The 16,102-nt window shown below is 42.4% G+C and overlaps 2 protein-coding genes across 5 annotated transcripts in view; both read left to right on the top strand.

Annotated features, from left to right (window-relative positions):
- Nucleotides 1-3,901, top strand: part of rasgrf2b (Ras protein-specific guanine nucleotide-releasing factor 2b) — a 69,972-nt gene extending 66,071 nt beyond the window's left edge. For all 3 annotated transcript variants that reach the window (XM_035379591.1, XM_035379592.1, XM_035379593.1), the window contains one exon: nucleotides 151-3,901. In XM_035379591.1, the coding sequence (XP_035235482.1) occupies nucleotides 151-243 (93 nt within the window). In that variant the 3' untranslated portion in view covers nucleotides 244-3,901. The remainder of the gene's footprint in view (nucleotides 1-150) is intronic.
- Nucleotides 3,902-5,984: 2,083 nt separating this feature from the next.
- LOC118206659 (creatine kinase S-type, mitochondrial-like) lies at nucleotides 5,985-15,945 on the top strand. 2 transcript variants are annotated; one of them, XM_035379606.1, is made up of 11 exons: nucleotides 6,022-6,082; nucleotides 6,384-6,429; nucleotides 7,614-7,792; nucleotides 9,542-9,740; nucleotides 10,126-10,221; nucleotides 10,638-10,859; nucleotides 11,425-11,510; nucleotides 13,007-13,130; nucleotides 14,400-14,534; nucleotides 14,952-15,077; nucleotides 15,431-15,945. In XM_035379606.1, exons 3-11 carry the CDS (start codon nucleotides 7,647-7,649, stop codon nucleotides 15,545-15,547), a joined length of 1,251 nt encoding a protein of 416 aa, XP_035235497.1. In that variant the 5' UTR covers nucleotides 6,022-6,082; nucleotides 6,384-6,429; nucleotides 7,614-7,646; the 3' UTR covers nucleotides 15,548-15,945. The 2 variants fall into 2 exon arrangements, with proteins under 2 accessions (XP_035235496.1, XP_035235497.1); XM_035379605.1 differs by lacking the exon at nucleotides 6,384-6,429 and having other exon boundaries at nucleotides 5,985-6,082.
- The last annotated feature ends 157 nt before the right edge of the window (nucleotides 15,946-16,102 follow it).

The following is a 16,102-nucleotide window of genomic DNA, read 5'->3' on the forward strand; positions in this document are numbered from 1 at the left end:
CCAGTAATTCAAATGAATAATTAATTACTTATCAATGAATTGGCAAAAAATGGTATGCTGCTGCTGTAGTTGAGAATTGGTTCTGAGGACCAATTAAAATAGTTGATTATGGAGACTTACAGCACATCCTCTGTCCCCAACTTTCTCCAGGTCACTCAGTACCTGATGGATAAAACCCTCACCATGGATGAAGACACCCTCTATGAGCTCTCTCTGAAGATCGAACCCAGGCTCCCTGCTTGATAGCTGCCACACCCAGACGCTTCACGCCCTGGCCCTGTAGGGGGCGCTGTGCAATAGGACGTGGCGCATTGCATGCCTGGCACTTTGAAAAGAACAGGAAGGACTGGTGTAGGGAGAGAGGGAACGAGTGCTCTCAATTGAGTAGGAGAGAGGGAAGGAGAGAGAGAGAGAGGTAAATAAGAAATGAGACCAAAGGCAGGGAGGGAGAATGAGGTGATTCTTTCCTGAATCCCAAATTTGAAATGTCACAGCAAGTGCTTGCGGTAGTGGTGTACATAGGCGATCAGGAAGGGGAGGTTTGGGTACTACGTCCCATGTCAAAGGTTAAAAGGAAGAGGGATGGTGTTTATGCACTGTATGTAGCTGCTCATTAATGTGGCAATGGTAGAAAAAGAAATGTGTAGGTGTAAAAAGATTTTTTTTTAAAAGAAGATAAAAGAAATGTAGCATGTATAGAAATGAACAAAAACCTATTAGAACATTTTGACTTTCTTCTCTGGCTGCTGTCTTCTAATTCTGCATTCTTGGCCAGTCGGGGGAGGGGGGCGTTGACTCAGATCGCGACAGTGACAATTTTCATTTGCCCTGTGAACTCAGATCTTTTATCTTTTCCGGTCTCTTGACTCCTCGTCTGGGCATGATACCTGGACCACTTGGAAGGCGGGATATCCCTTTCCAGCCGTCCCTCGCAAATTGGTTTGTGAACCAGGGCTCACAGGAAACTAGAAACCCTAAATGACGAGGGGGAAGAATCAGTTTTGTAATTCACTCGGCACATTGCGTTCATTAAACAAAATATGATCAGATCTGCTTGATGCTAAAGGCTAAATTCTTATACATTCCTATAAATTATCCATGATTATTAATGTCTTATATGACCAATGTTAGCATTGATATCTATGCCAAGAATAGTTCTTCTGGAGCTCAAGAGTTTGTCGAACCAGGCTGATTGTAAGAGGCTGTTTTATTCACACGTCTGTGGTGCCTTTTATGAATATGTTAGAAATACGGCATAGACACAATTCTTGTTCCAGAACGAGTATGAAGAATCAGTTGTGTTTGTAACTGTGAAGCAGCAACCAAGGAACCAAGATCTCTGTCACAGGTACATAAATCCATTAAATCTTGAAATCATTTGTCACAAGCGCTCACAGATCCCTTCTATGTCAATGTCAGTCGTGAACTAGTGAACACCGGTAGACATCTTCCTGTAAATGTATTCAAAATTTTAATAAAAAATGCAAGCAGGATAAATGTCAAGCAGGATAAATTTGAAGTGAGGCGAATGCTGGTCTTTATTAATCGTTAAGCATAGTTGTTAGCAGATTTAGCTAGCGTCTCCAGGATGAGGAGCAGTTAAGCTCCAGTGAAATTTGGAGATCTTGCCCTTTATTAAAAACAGAGACATTGCATGGCAACCGGGGGCCCATTTCCTGTTGGCACAAGCAAGGGAAGCATGTAGTGGAAACTAAGGGCCAGTGGAACTGCAGACTTCATTACTGAAACCACTGACACTCTACCACTGCCAGCAGACTTGTTCCTGTGTATAGCTTGAACATTCATGTATTCAGAGTATGATATTGTCCACATTAATTTCCACAGGCTCACTGGATTTTAGATCAGCGCACGCAGAGCATGTGCTAGGTTTTCTTAGTACATGCAGCTTCATCTATTCTTCCAAGAATCAACTGATTAATAGAAGGTGTGGCCCAGGAACATGTATACCAGACACTTAGCACTCAATGCCAGGGGGATTCTTTCCTTGAGGAAGCTTTTTGAAATCTTGCCTGCCGATCCTCTATTTGTTCTAGAAAGTTCTCCATCAGTTGTGTGAAAGCACATGCTGCCAGATGCTGTATCTTTTCTCTCTGAAGTCCAGCTGCACAGTTGTGTAGACACTGTGTCCAGGGAATGCATTTCATAAGCAGCTGGCATAGGAGACTTGAAGCCCTTGTCTTATCCTGTTTAATAAAATGACCTGATTTCCCTGTAAATCTTCTCCATTAGATCTCCGCAGTGATAAATGAAGGCAGCAAGGTGTTTATCAGGTCTCTGTCAGTTATTTATCAATGACCGAGATAAACAGCCTTTCTGGGATAGTGATACCAATCCATGAATGAAGACGCAAACTGGAGCCGATCATGTAACTGATCATTGTTGTTGATGCAGTGTCTCCCTCTAGTGGCCGCATGTAATATTAATCCTTGTTATGCTCTTGGTGCTGATAACTCCATTTACTTTTGTGGATTAGGTTTCAAAATGCCATGAAGCACCTTCTTCTGACCTGACGCATTATTAACAGGCTAATGCTGTTTCATTTTGCAATTGCTCTGAATGGAAGTAGACTTTTATTTATATTTGTAGATGTCAACTTGATAAAAGTAAGATTTCTTAGCCTCCCATTGAAAATCAATAATATCAGCATAAATCAAGAGAAAACAGTTAATGGAGAATATTTCACATACATGGATCCCTGTTTAAAGTGCATGTGTAGATAATTTATTTATGTTGCTCATAGATTTATTCTTACTGATGTACTTTTCTGCTTTTGGCATGCATCGTTGCAGTAGTCTTCTCTTTTCATAACCAAAAAGTTGAATATAGTTTACGCAATGACACTGCACAATTAATGCCTCCATCTGAAGCAGTTGTGATGACGCTTATGGAGAACTTTGAGAAAATTGTGGTGGGCTATCTTGCCTATAGCATGAATAACTTGTTTGCATGCAAAAGACAACTTGTAAAAAAAAAAAAAAGAAGCCACCTCTATGGTTATTAGGTTACTATAAATCCTATAATATAAATCTTTCTTGTTTCCTTCAAGTCAAATTGTGAATATCCATTAACTACGTTTGACAAACCACTTCTGAGCAGCAAACTTTACATGAAAGTTAAAAAAGTTTGCACTTCTAAACGGGAGAGCTTTTCTGAGCACTAAATCTGAGTACATCTGTTGCAAAAACATCGGGGAGTACAGAAGGATTAATTTAGCCAAGACTTTTCTCAAAACGAAAAAGACACTTCTCTCCTGTGTAGAATATAAACTACACTACTGACTGAGCATGGTTATTAAACAGACAGAGGGTAAAATGGTGCTGGAATGAACTGTACTCTCAGAAATGTAGCTTTGCTTGTTGTGACACAGTCTTTGTGTTTTAATGTTCAATGTATTTAATTCAGTATATGTTTATTTGGCCCCCTTTTTGTATATAATGTGTCATGGAAATGTAATGTATAGGTTTTATTTAGGATATTTTGTCCTGTTGTGAAGCATTTTATTCTTTAATTATTTTTTATTATTATTGTTATCACTTTCTTATCTTTAACAAGCTACCATAGATCTTTTCCTCCCTGAAATGTTTATCATTGCAAAAATAGTGATAAAAAATGTAGCAGGTTGATGAGATTTTTAAATTTATTTCTTATGGGTCTTGTGTGAAATGCAAACGCTGATCATGGACGCCCTGCATGTTTTGCATGTTAAAGAACAGGATACACAGGATGCCTGTCCTGACATCTGCTTTTTTTACATTACTGTATTACATGTTTTTTGTTTGTGTCTTTGTTTTTTGGTCCATTAAGTCTTACAGAGGATGTGCAGCTATTTCTAAGCCATTGCCTGTACTGTATGTACGATTAAAAAAATCTTTTAAGTGAACTGCCTTTTTATCGAGCATTATTTCAAGTGTGTTTGGTGTGGATGTTGCAAAAGAAATGTGTCGCAACAAAAAAATACATCAAAATGACTTCTGCACTCTATAGGGAGCTTTAAAAACTTGTGAGATGTGTTCAAGTTACTTTTAATAGTCTTAAAATCCTTAAACTGTACAGAATTGTTGGCTGCTGTCTCCATATTGCTGTGACACTATTTATTCTAGAACAGTCTCTGGCTCTCGTTTACAGTGCTGGCTGTGTTGCACCTTATCCTGTTACACTGTTTTACTCTCCTTGGCTGGAGAGGGCACACCATTGGCCAAGCTCTGGTTGCAGTTTCCAGCTTGGTCCTTAGGTGGTGTATGTGTAATGTTTCAATTATATAGCTTTACCATAACATACCAGTTAAGAAATGCTCATGAGTATTTATGCAGTGCTTATAAAGGTGCTATGTAGCTCTTATGAATATATTACATGGTTTTTCACCCAAACCCTTCTGTGAGACTGTTACTGCCCCATTCTCTTAGCATGCCAGACACGGCTCCATTTGGAAGAGCAGAAATTATTTTGTTTTCAGGGGATAGAGGCGACGTGACAGCAACACAAATATATTGCTTTAGCTACATAAGAAGACCAAAAGTATTTTTGCAGCAAGAAGAGGAAAACGAGACCCATTCAAGGACTCGTATCATACACTCAGCACTAAACGAGGTTCAAAATCACTGTCATCCAGCTTCCGAAAGGCACAGATACAGGCAATTATCAGACTGAAGGAGAACATTTCGAGTGAAATATTTTTTAGTCTGGTGACCTTGCATGGATGAATGCAAGTGTGCAAACGCGCACTCACACACAAACACGGACACACACACACACACACTCACACACAGCTCCTAATCCTCCAGTGGATGTGAATGTGTTTCAGGGACAGTTGTAGTCTCACCCAGAAGGTTCTCTGGTATTAGTACAATTAATCCATGGGTGCTTGAGTTTCTGTGACAGCCGCAAACAGCAACACCTTATAGCTGTCACCTTTAGGGGAGCTGCGACACTGTTATTTCATTCTGTGAACACCCGATGAGACCACCTTTTCAAAATCAAGGACCCAAATTGATTAGAATATTAAATGTCATCTGAATATTTCCCTCTCAGTCATACTTGACTTTTAACAATAATCCTGCTCATGTGGTGTTACTAACCATGAAACAACATTGCAGAAGGACCATTTGATTTAAAAGCCATTGTTAATACTTAAATACGCATACACATTTATATATAGTTCTAATAAACCTTTTCAATACATATATCAATAAATGTGCCATGCATTTTAACATGGCATAAATAAATATGCAATATATCCCAGTTCCTTTCCCCAATTCCTGTTGATTGTAAATAATCTTTGTGACAGTATCATTGTAAAAATAAAATTGAATTGAGCTGACAGACTTATTGACGCAGTAGCCAGTGAAGGAATATCTCTCTCTCTGCCTTACTCTCTATCTCTCTCTGCCTCTCACTTAGCCTACGGTCACACGGGGCGACACAGGAGGGAGATAAACCGTTGTCGCTTGTTGCTTATGGGCGTTCCTGGTTTGTGGTTACCAGGTTACAGAACTAAACAAGTAGGCTAGACACGATTGCACGTTTGTTTCAGCAACATCTGTCACACTGCCTTCACTCCCATTGGTAGTCGCCGTGTGGCATCGCTCAGTATCTGCATAAAATAGACCTCTACTCTATTTTCGCCCCACCAACTTCGCTTTGCAAAGGCCGCTTGTCTCTTGCTGCTGTAAATTGCCAACTCTCATTGAAAAATGAACGGTCGCCGGTCGCTTGTCTCTCTCCTGTGTCGCCCCGTGTGACCACGGGGTTACTGTACTCTCTCTCTTTCTCTCTGGGCTTGGAAGGGTACATGTAGTGTAGGGTGTGATGGGACCCCAGCAGAGTACTGTAACAGCCTAACCAGTGAACGAGAGGTGAAAGGCAAAACGAGGTTGGGAGGGGAAGGAATGCGACGGGGGGGGCGGACGTAGGGCCCTGACATGCTGGGGGGTAGAAACAGGATTGGTCAGAGTGAGACCAGCTGCTGTAATCCTGCGCCAGGACCCAGCGTACGCTCACAGCACAGCATACTCCCTGTGTCTCTGGCACCGCTCAGCAGGGACAGACTCAAACCTCTGCACAGGTAGGTTTACACAGCGCCCTGTCCTCTCTGTGGGATATCCTGTCTGTGGACACTACAGTCCCTCGCTGTAGAGATGGGGTACGCAAGGGGGTTGGGCCCCCTCTCTTTGTGGTTTGGCCATACTTTCGGGTCTCTGTTTTGAGTATGATCATGGTCACACTGTCATGCTGCCATTGATTATATTATATGCCATAAGTTTATTATGTGAAATTTTCGTTAAATCTGTAATTATGTTTTGCCATAATGTTTGTGTTTTTTTATTTTTTTATTAATATCTGGTAAATTCTGGGTTTTTTTTGAGTGGGTGTGCTTTGAGGCTCAATCAAAAGCAGGAACATTTAAGAAAGGTGAGATCTGTTCGCTCCCTAACGGATTGATTTAGAAATTTGACATTTTAAATTGCCTCTAGCATTCAGCTCGAGACATGGCTCGAAATGTCAGCTTTGAATGTTTTTCATTGACTGTGAATGACTGCACATTCGAAACGACTCATCTGGAATGGCTCAATAATTATTTTATATATAAGTAACAATAAATGTATTTATTAATGTTTATTTTAATGGTTCACACTACGTGATCAGCTTTCAGCAATACTGACGTGTTGCTGCCTGTTGAGAATATTGCGCTCAACAAGTGAATTTTGCATCTGTCTGCAACTTGCCTCAAGGAAGGTACTCCTGGAAATTTGCCAGTAAAACAGACCGCTACTTTTGTAGTGACGACTGGCAGTTGCAGCATGTCACGTTATTGTCCTCAGCTACTAATCCCAAACTGAAAGCCTGGTAATCTGCTTTGATGCTCATGAATGCAAGGCTTGATCCAGACGCAATGCTAATCGACTTGTCCTCGACTGCCATTCATAATGAACTGCGACTCGATATCGGCTATCTGAAACTCTCTCGACGGTGGTGATAGTGGCGGTGGTGGGGTTCCCCTTTCCGTCCTGCCCGCCACGGTGTCCTCTTTCTCAGGCTTTGTATTAATTATTTTCCCCTGTATGTGCCTCTTGACGATCCAGAATCTCACCCTTTATCACCTGGCCTGCCAGCGTTGATGCCAGCGGGGGCTCGGCGCTAATGCTTAATCTAACTCCGCTTCTATTAATACCGTGCTTCCTGTCTGTCGTCTCCTGGGGCAACCGCTAACTGTAGCTCACCTTCTAACAAACAACCGGGGACCCTCGAAACAAATCTCTCAAAGAAAAAAGGACTTGACCTTTCTAAGCAGTGCAATGATTGTGTCGTGACCCAACAACATGCCTGCTCTCTAGTTTTTTTTTTCATTTTTATCTCTGACAGGATTATCCATGTGCATTTTAATGACCTCAGGTTTCCCCGCTATAAAAACAGCAGCTATCCTAGTTGTCATTGCTGTTCTCCATTGTCCTGTTGGGTCTAGTGAAGGGCATTCTGGTAAATTATAAGAGCATTCTGGGAAGCTGTAGTTCCACAAAAACCATAATGGGTGGGAAACACTCTCTCTCTCTCGCTCTCTCTCTCTCTCTCTCTCTCTCTCTCTCTCTCTCTCGTAGTGGGCCTCTCTCTGGAGCTGCTGACGGGCGAGGATGGCGAACTCGTTTACCCGGATGATTTCAGGGCAGAACACGGCGGCAGTCATGGCCGGCCTGGGGGCGCTGGCCTCCGGCTTCCTGCTGAGCAAGGCGGACGACGCCCTGTCTGCCGGCGAGAGAAGGAAGATGTACCCACCCAGGTGCGCCGCAAAAAAAACCGAAAAATCGGCCAATCGATCATCTCAACAAGCATTTCAGTCTTAGATTTAGACTACCACACGCACAGGAAAAGTGCCGGAGGCAAAGCAATAAATATAAAAAGATTTCCATTGTAAATTTCACATACGTTGCTCGCGAGGTGAGAGAATTTTACTCATTTCAAGATTTGTCAATGGGGTAAGAAAATCTCACTACAATAACTTTTTACAATAAGCAAATATTTTCAACCTGAGAGAAAAAAGATTTTAAGCCTCATTACAGGAGAAAAACACTTGTTAAGACAGATTTTTTGCAGTGAGTATGAGTGCCAGGTCCTACACTCCAAATGTTAAAAAAGTCTTCATGAGGATTCAGGTCAACAGCACAGTATCTGTCATGTCGCAATCCTCACTTACGCACATTCATACACACACACACACACACACATATACTCATATACAGCACACACTCACATTTCCTGCTTTTATTTTGATATTGTTATTGTTGTTGTTAGTTATATTTTGTTACTATTAGTTTGCCATCACTTTTATATAGTTATATTATTTTCTGTATGTGAAGTTTATGTTCTTCATAACATTGTGAATTTTTTAACATTGTTGAGGTGGAGGCTTCAAATAAGCCCACTGGGTTTTCTGCCTCTCCCTGCACTGTATATTATTTGTTATCTTTGTCATTTTTGTGTATTTTTTAAATTGTGCAAAAAATAATAAAAGGAATAAAACTAAACTTTCTGAAAGGCTCTAATAAAGAGCTGTCTCTGGTTATGCTGCACACCGTAGAAGGTGCGAGTCGAAAACGCAATCAGTGAAGAGGGTAACACCGCATAGCCTATAGGAAACAGGGCAGCCGCCATATTCTCTCACTGACGGTCAGGCTAATCCTGTCCTCCAGGAGTCTGACCAGATTATCAGAGTGCTTGTCCTTACGCAAGACCTTCAGCAGAGAGGGAGAAACGGTAGCAGCGAGTCATAGTACCCGCAGGCCATTAGAGAGACGACTGGTCTTGTAACCTAAAGGTCACAGGTTCGATTCCCAGGTTGGACCCTGATGTTGTACCCTTGAACAAAGTCTTTAACCTGTATTGCTTCAGTATATTTCCAGCTGTATAAATGGATGCAAAGTAAATGTAATTATATATAATTACATATATATATATATATATATATATATAATATTATGATTTTTTTCTTTAGAGGACTCCCTTATCCAAAACAGCTTACACAGCGTACAAAAAGATAATTGATTTATACATTGGATAATTTACTGAACCAGCTGTACTGTACTTTATGGAGTTCAGCCCCGGACCCCACACACTTGGCTTGGCCTTAGCAATGGCACAGTGTCACCTGATTGTTAAAACCACAAGTTACAACGGGCAATTTGGAAGTCAAACGTATCAAATCCCCTGCCCCTCCCCCCCGACCCCCCCTCCACCCCTTCCATTTTTAAACTCTCTAAGCTGTCTGTAAGTCCAACAGAACAGTAGTCTGTGTGTGTGCAGTGCGCAGTATGCATAAACTACTTATGTGCATGATTGTGGAATGCTCATATCAAAGGCTTTCATAACCACACAGATCAGATTACAAGAGTTTGCACGTCCGGTGAGGTTAAGGGAAAAGCAGTGCGACTGAAACCTATATTTTATATTAACCCATTGTTTTGTTGTTTTTCTTTGCTGTTAAATCTCCCTCCTTCCCCCCATCCCTCCCCCCTCTATCTTTCTCACCCAGTGCTGATTACCCAGATGTGCGCATGCACAACAACTGCATGGCGGCGGCGCTTACGCCCGGTATCTACGCCCGGCTGCGAGACAAGGTCACGCCCAACGACTGGACCCTGGACCAGTGCATTCAGACGGGCGTGGACAACCCCGGGCACCCCTTCATCAAGACCGTGGGCATGGTGGCCGGGGACGAGGAGAGCTACGAGGTACTTACTGTGAAACAGGAAGGGGTGTGGCCTGGATGCATGTGGGTGGGGCAAAGATAGATGGGGGCGGGGCAGAAGTACTGGGAGTATATAACTGTCGTACAAAGATGCTACAACCCTGATCCTGGAGACACCATAATCCACAAGGGGTGAATCGTGTAAGTGTGTAGTCAACCTCTTTCATACATCAATTAAGTGTTGAGTCACAAGAAAACCTGCCTAGCCTGTGATTCTCTCTACACCTAACACAAACAATATCTTCATCTTCTTCTTTATTTTTTTAAATTAATCATTAACTATGATTATTGTTGTCAGTGTTGTTGCCCACCTATCTCACCCCTCTGCTCTCATATTCACCCATCAAGTGCTTTCACTTTGATTGTAGGTGTTTGCTGACCTCTTTGACCCAGTAATCAAGGCCAGGCACAATGGCTATGACCCCAGGACCATGACGCACCCCACTGACCTGGACAGCTCTAAGGCACGGAAACCACACCCCTCCACACTCACCTTTCTTTCTCTGCTCTGTGCTCAGTGGGCTGGCTCTGCTCTGTAGTCTCATAGCACTTTCCGTGGTTCTGCAGTGCAATGTATTGGTTAAAATACAACATATGTGAACACGTCAGCCTCCATTACAAGGGATGGGGTCACAGATATTTTATTGACTCAACAAACGTGGTCATGGGCTCAGGTTTAGAAAGCTAAACCTCTTGAGGTTTTGTATTGTAACATAGCCGTAACAGGCTAATAGTGGATAATGCATATGTATAAAGCACTTTCCATCTCATGAAATCTAAGCCCTCTGTGTTTGTCCAAGTGCACCTGGCTTCCCTGAGCAACGCTGTGGTTGGCATTTTGATGAAGTGTGAGGTATCTGACCCCTCCCCCCATTTACAGATCACCTCCGGGATGTTCGATGAGCGCTACGTCCTGTCGTCCCGGGTACGCACAGGGCGGAGTATCCGGGGCCTCAGCCTGCCCCCGGCCTGCTCCCGCTCCGAGAGGCGAGAGGTGGAGCGGGTGGCGGTGCAGGCCCTGTCCGGCCTGCAGGGGGAGCTCTCCGGCCACTATTACAGCCTGGGGGAGATGACCGAGCAAGAGCAGCAGAGGCTCATCGATGTAAGTCACCTGACCTTCTGTTCTTTATGCTTCACTTCTATCTACTGTACATTACATAGTTAATATACTCCATACTATACAATTAATACAGTGAAGAGGGACACCCACAGCATGCTTGCAATATGTGGATTACTGTTGTGTTTAGCTGTTTGAATTGTGATTTTTTGAATGGTTTGTCTGCAGTTCTGTATTTTATATGTGATGTCATTTTTATGCTCTGGAATTAAAAAATTTTTCACTTTGATATAAAGTTTTGAAAAATGTATGTAGTAATTGTGCTTTTTTATATGTTGGTGTTCAATCTTATCGGTTTGACCTATTAAAGGTTTTATCTGTTTGAAGTTTGTAACCAATAAAAGACCATTTTACCGCTGGGATAGTTATTCATTGCAGCCATTCTCAGCTATATAGACTGTGCATATTATTTAAATAATCTACGTCATTCGATACATCTCATTATATGTAGAGGCACCATGACTCAAACAGGTCAGACTGATGCAGCTGTTTCGTTCTGTCTTTACCTTTGACCTTGCCACCCTGTCCCTGCAATGCTGCCAATCCTCAGGAGCACTTCCTGTTTGATAAGCCGGTCTCTCCGCTACTAACTGCAGCTGGGATGGCCAGAGATTGGCCCGATGCTCGCGGGATTTGGTAAGGCTGTGGGCGTAGCCTGTCCCAGGAAGTAGATGGGTAGCTCCGCCCCTTTTTCCAGCTGCAGTTAACTTCCTTTCCCCTCTGTTCACTATTAAGTCTTCCAGGCATTTTAATCCTTGAATTTATTTACATAGTGCTCTTCACACTAAGGTATCTGCTCTTTGTGAGCTTTATATTGGAGAGTCACATGATATAAAAAACCTATTAATTTATTAATTATTAAGTTGTTAAGAGTAAGAAATAATTACTATACCTGGGATTTGTACCTGTGACCTTCTGGTTTAAAGCACAGCATTCAGAGCCTGAAAGATAATTGACATTTTAATTAAATTCTTTCTTAAACATACATCTAGAAACTTTCCCATAAACTGTTTAAATTAAATTTTGTACTTCCAGGCATTTGGCCAGATAAGACTGGTAGCACATGATTGAGTTGGTGCTTAGAGCAATCATTTCTCTTTCTGACCCAGTGCCACCTACCGTCCTGGATTTAAAATTTGTCCTAAACTTTAATTCACAAAAAAAATTATACTTTTCTTTGCAAATATATTATTTGTCAAATTTATTTTGCTTATCGGTGAACCATTTCTGTGAACAAAACCTCCCAACATTTACGTTTAATTTTGAGTTAAAGTAGTTTGTTAGACAAAGCACAGATTAAAAAGTAAAAAAGAAAAGTTCAGGACAAATGTTTATTGAAACCAGGCAAAAGTATTCCTCCCTCCTATTCCTTGTTTATCCTTTCTTGCCTCTATATCACCCCCTGCTGGCCCACTCGCTGCAGGACCACTTCCTCTTTGACAAGCCTGTATCCCCTTTGCTGACTTGTGCAGGGATGACCCGTGATTGGCCAGGTGGCAGGGGAATCTGGTACGGCGGAAGAGGCGTGTGCACCATTAGGATGTTGTCTTCACTTACCGCACGCTTAGCTTAGCACGCTGTGATGCTATTTCATGACAATCAGATCGAGTAAGAGTGTTCAGAAAGGGGGATTTGTGTCTCATTTATTCCCCCAGTGTATAGCACCACAATGAAATCATCATCCATGTCAAGTAGAACTGAACTAAAGTCACGTTGTAATTCAGGCAGGACCAACTGAAGTGAATTGAAACTAAACTATCATTTCAGCTGCAGTTCAAATGTTAAATGGATGGTTCAAATTTGTAGTTTCTAGGGGAGTGTAAAATTAATTTTATTTGATCTGAATTGTTTGGGCTTTAATTTGGGCCTGGATTTAATCAGTACTTCTCCTTAACAACACATGTTTGATTCTTTTCATCCTTTACACTGTTTTTCCTGTTTTAGTACCATAAATGAATTTGCCAAACTGTGCTTGTGTGTTTATTTCGTTTTTATGTTCATTTTTTGAAAGTCAAAGTTAAAGCCAAATGGTGATTAAATCCTGGTATAGATAAAATGGAGGAGGCAAAGGCCATGGCGGGTTTCTTTGGGGGGTTTTGCCCCTCACTTCATCCTGACACTCCCACCCGCAGGCACAACAACGAGAAGAACTTCTTGATATGGATCAACGAGGAGGACCACACCCGCATCATCTCCATGGAGAAGGGTGGCAACATGAAGAGGGTGTTTGAGAGGTTCTGCAGGGGGCTTCAAGAGGTAAGGCCACAGCCTCCATCCCAAATTGAGGGTGTGTGGGGGGGGGAGGTTGAGGGTGGAGTGACTTCAGTGCCTGAATGTATATGTACATTCTTCCTCATACTCAGGCTTTGATTCAGGCACCAGGGCATACAGAGGAAAATAAGAGTCAGTCTGTGCTGTCTTTCTCTGCTCTGTGTGTGAGAGTCCAATATGTATATCAGGTGCATTTGCATGTACAGTATGTGTGCATTTTTTGTATTGTCTCTGATACCTTTTGTATTGTCTCTGATACCTTTCCTTTCTCAAGAGAGCACATATAACAAGTATATGTCTGAAATATGTGTCTGTTCCTGTCTACCATTGTCCTGAGAGTATTCTGTATGTGCATGTGCATAATATCTTTGTATTGACAGTGCTCTCTGTGTGCGTGTGTGTATATGTGTATGTCTCTGTACTAACAGAGCGGTGTGTGTATCTCTGTACTAACAGCATTCCATGTGTATCTCTGTGCTAACAGCATTGTGTGTGTGTGTGTGTGTATCTCTGTACTAACAGCACTGTTTGTGTATCTCTGTACAAACAGCATTTTGTGTGTGTGTGTGTGTGTGTATCTCTGTACTAACAGCACTGTTTGTGTATCTCTGTACAAACAGCATTTTGTGTGTGTGTGTGTGTGTGTGTGTGCGTATCTCTGTACTAACAGAGCTATGTATTTATCTCTGTACTAACAGCGTTGTATGTGTGTGTGTGTGTGCGTGTATCTCAGTACTAACAGTGCTGTGTGTGTGTGTATTTCTGTACTAACAGTGTTATATGTGTGTGTGTGTTTCTGTACTAACAGTGTTGTGTGTGTGTGTATCTCTGTACTAACAGCATTGTGTGTGTGTGTGTGTGTGTGTGTGTATCTCTGTACTGACAGCATTGTGTGTGTGTGCGTGTGTGTGTGTGTGTGTGTGTGTGTGTGCGTGTGTGTGTGTGTGTGTATCTCTGTACTAACAGCGCTGTGTGTGTGTGTGTGAGTATCTCTGTACTAACAGTGTTGTGTGTGTGTGTGTGTGTGTGTGTGTGTGTGTATCTCTGTACTAACAGCGCTGTGTGTGTGTGTGTGAGTATCTCTGTACTAACAGTGTTGTGTGTGTGTGTGTGTGTGTGTGTGTATCTCTGTACTAACAGTGCTGTGTGTGTGTGTGCGTGTGTGTGTATCTCTGTACTAACAGTGCTGTGTGTGTGTGTGTGTGTGTGTGTGTGTGTGTGTATCTGTGTACTAACAGTGCTGTATGTGTGCAGGTAGAGCGGCTGATTAAGGAGAGGGGCTGGGAGTTCATGTGGAACGAGCATCTGGGCTACATCCTGACCTGCCCCTCCAACCTGGGGACTGGCCTGAGGGCAGGGGTGCACATGCGCCTGCCCCTTCTCAGCAAGGTACCAAAAAACTCTGTTTATTCTAAATTAGTTTCAGCTAGGTACCAGAAACATTCATTTACACTACATTAGTCCCTACAAGGTACCAAAAACATTGCATTGCACCTAAAATCAGTCTTGGCAAGGTACCCCACTACGCTATATCAATGATATAAATATAGCATATAAATCTCATGATATCCCAAATTTTACATTACATCATCTCAATGAGGACACTGAACAGTTACCTTATATAACATTACTTTAAGTTCTTCATGTGATTTTTTAAGGGTGGAGTATCGGAACTTTCCGGGAGTTACCCAGAGAGGGGAACCTCAGTTTACCCACCACCATGGTGGTTTAACTCCAATACCTTTTCCCTCTGTAATCGTCCCTCTCTTGCACCATGTCCATGTGATTTTGGGGTTCCCCTTGCAGGATTCCCGCTTCAAAAAGATCCTGGACAACCTGCGGCTCCAGAAACGAGGCACCGGGGGTGTGGACACCGCCGCTGTGGGCGATACCTTCGACATTTCAAACAACGACCGCCTGGGCAAATCTGAGGTAATGCACATCACCTTTCTGCCTCACAGTGGGTTTCAGGGATTTCTTAGTTACTCCATCTCCACTGGAGTCCACCAGCCACAACAGCTTTTACATGCATGGACAAAAATAAAACAATTAACTATTTACAGCTTTGCCCAAGATATATCCAAAGTAAAATGGCTTGAGCCTTTGTTGAACACCTACGTAATCATGAGTTAACAGATCGGATAGATGTTCTAAAGAAGATAACAAGCAGATGATACAAAAGAATAAAAGAAGTCAGGATCAGAAAATGGCAACTGACAATTTGTAAAGCTTTTAAGATCAGGAAATATGCTTAGTCTCCAGTTAAAGAGTGAATCTCGACACAGGTGGAGCTGGTTCAGCTGGTCATTGACGGGGTCAACTACCTGATTGAGTGTGAAAAGAGACTGGAGCGGGGCCAAGACATCAAGATCCCACCCCCCGTCCCCCAGTTCAAGAAATGAGGACCCCTCTTTCTCTGTGAGAGTTTTGGGGACGACCTTCTGCTTGCTGTGTAACTGAAGGTTTCTCACCTACTGTATCAATAAATGTCTGTTGTGGCTGATAGTTAGCAGCTATAGTACAAAGTGAAACTTGTCCACATACTGAGTTCACAGTTTAGAAGTATAATTGTGTCGGAATGTTGCAGGCAGCAATATAATTTCTGAGTGCTTAAAGTGAGTGTGCTGACATCTTCTTTTTTTTTTTTACGTTTTACACTGTAAATGGTTAGCAGTTGGCACCACAAGGCAATCAGTAGCTAGCTAGCTGTTGACTAGCCAACTGCCAGCTGTATAGGGGCGACATAGCTCAGGAGGTAAGACCGATTGTCTGGCAGTTGGAGGGTTGCCGGTTCAAACCCCGCCCTGGGCATGTCGAAGTGTCCTTGAGCAAGACACCTAACCCCTAACTGCTCTGGCGAATAAGAGGCATCAATTGTAAAGCACTTTGGATAAAAGCGCTATATAAATGCAGTCCATTTACCATTTACCATAAAGAACAAAGAAAAAGAAGGTGGG

Source organism: Anguilla anguilla, chromosome 10 (genome assembly GCF_013347855.1).
Source record: "Anguilla anguilla isolate fAngAng1 chromosome 10, fAngAng1.pri, whole genome shotgun sequence".
Lineage (NCBI taxonomy): Eukaryota > Metazoa > Chordata > Actinopteri > Anguilliformes > Anguillidae > Anguilla > Anguilla anguilla.

Coding starts and splice junctions, on each gene's coding strand:
- LOC118206659 (XM_035379605.1), top strand. CDS start 7,647: ATGGCGAACTCGTTTACCCGGATGATTTCAGGGCAGAACACGGCGGCA. Junction 10,222..10,637: donor CTGACCTGGACAGCTCTAAG/GCACGGAAACCA, acceptor CCCCATTTACAG/ATCACCTCCGGGATGTTCGA. Junction 11,511..13,006: donor CCCGATGCTCGCGGGATTTG/GTAAGGCTGTGG, acceptor TCCCACCCGCAG/GCACAACAACGAGAAGAACT.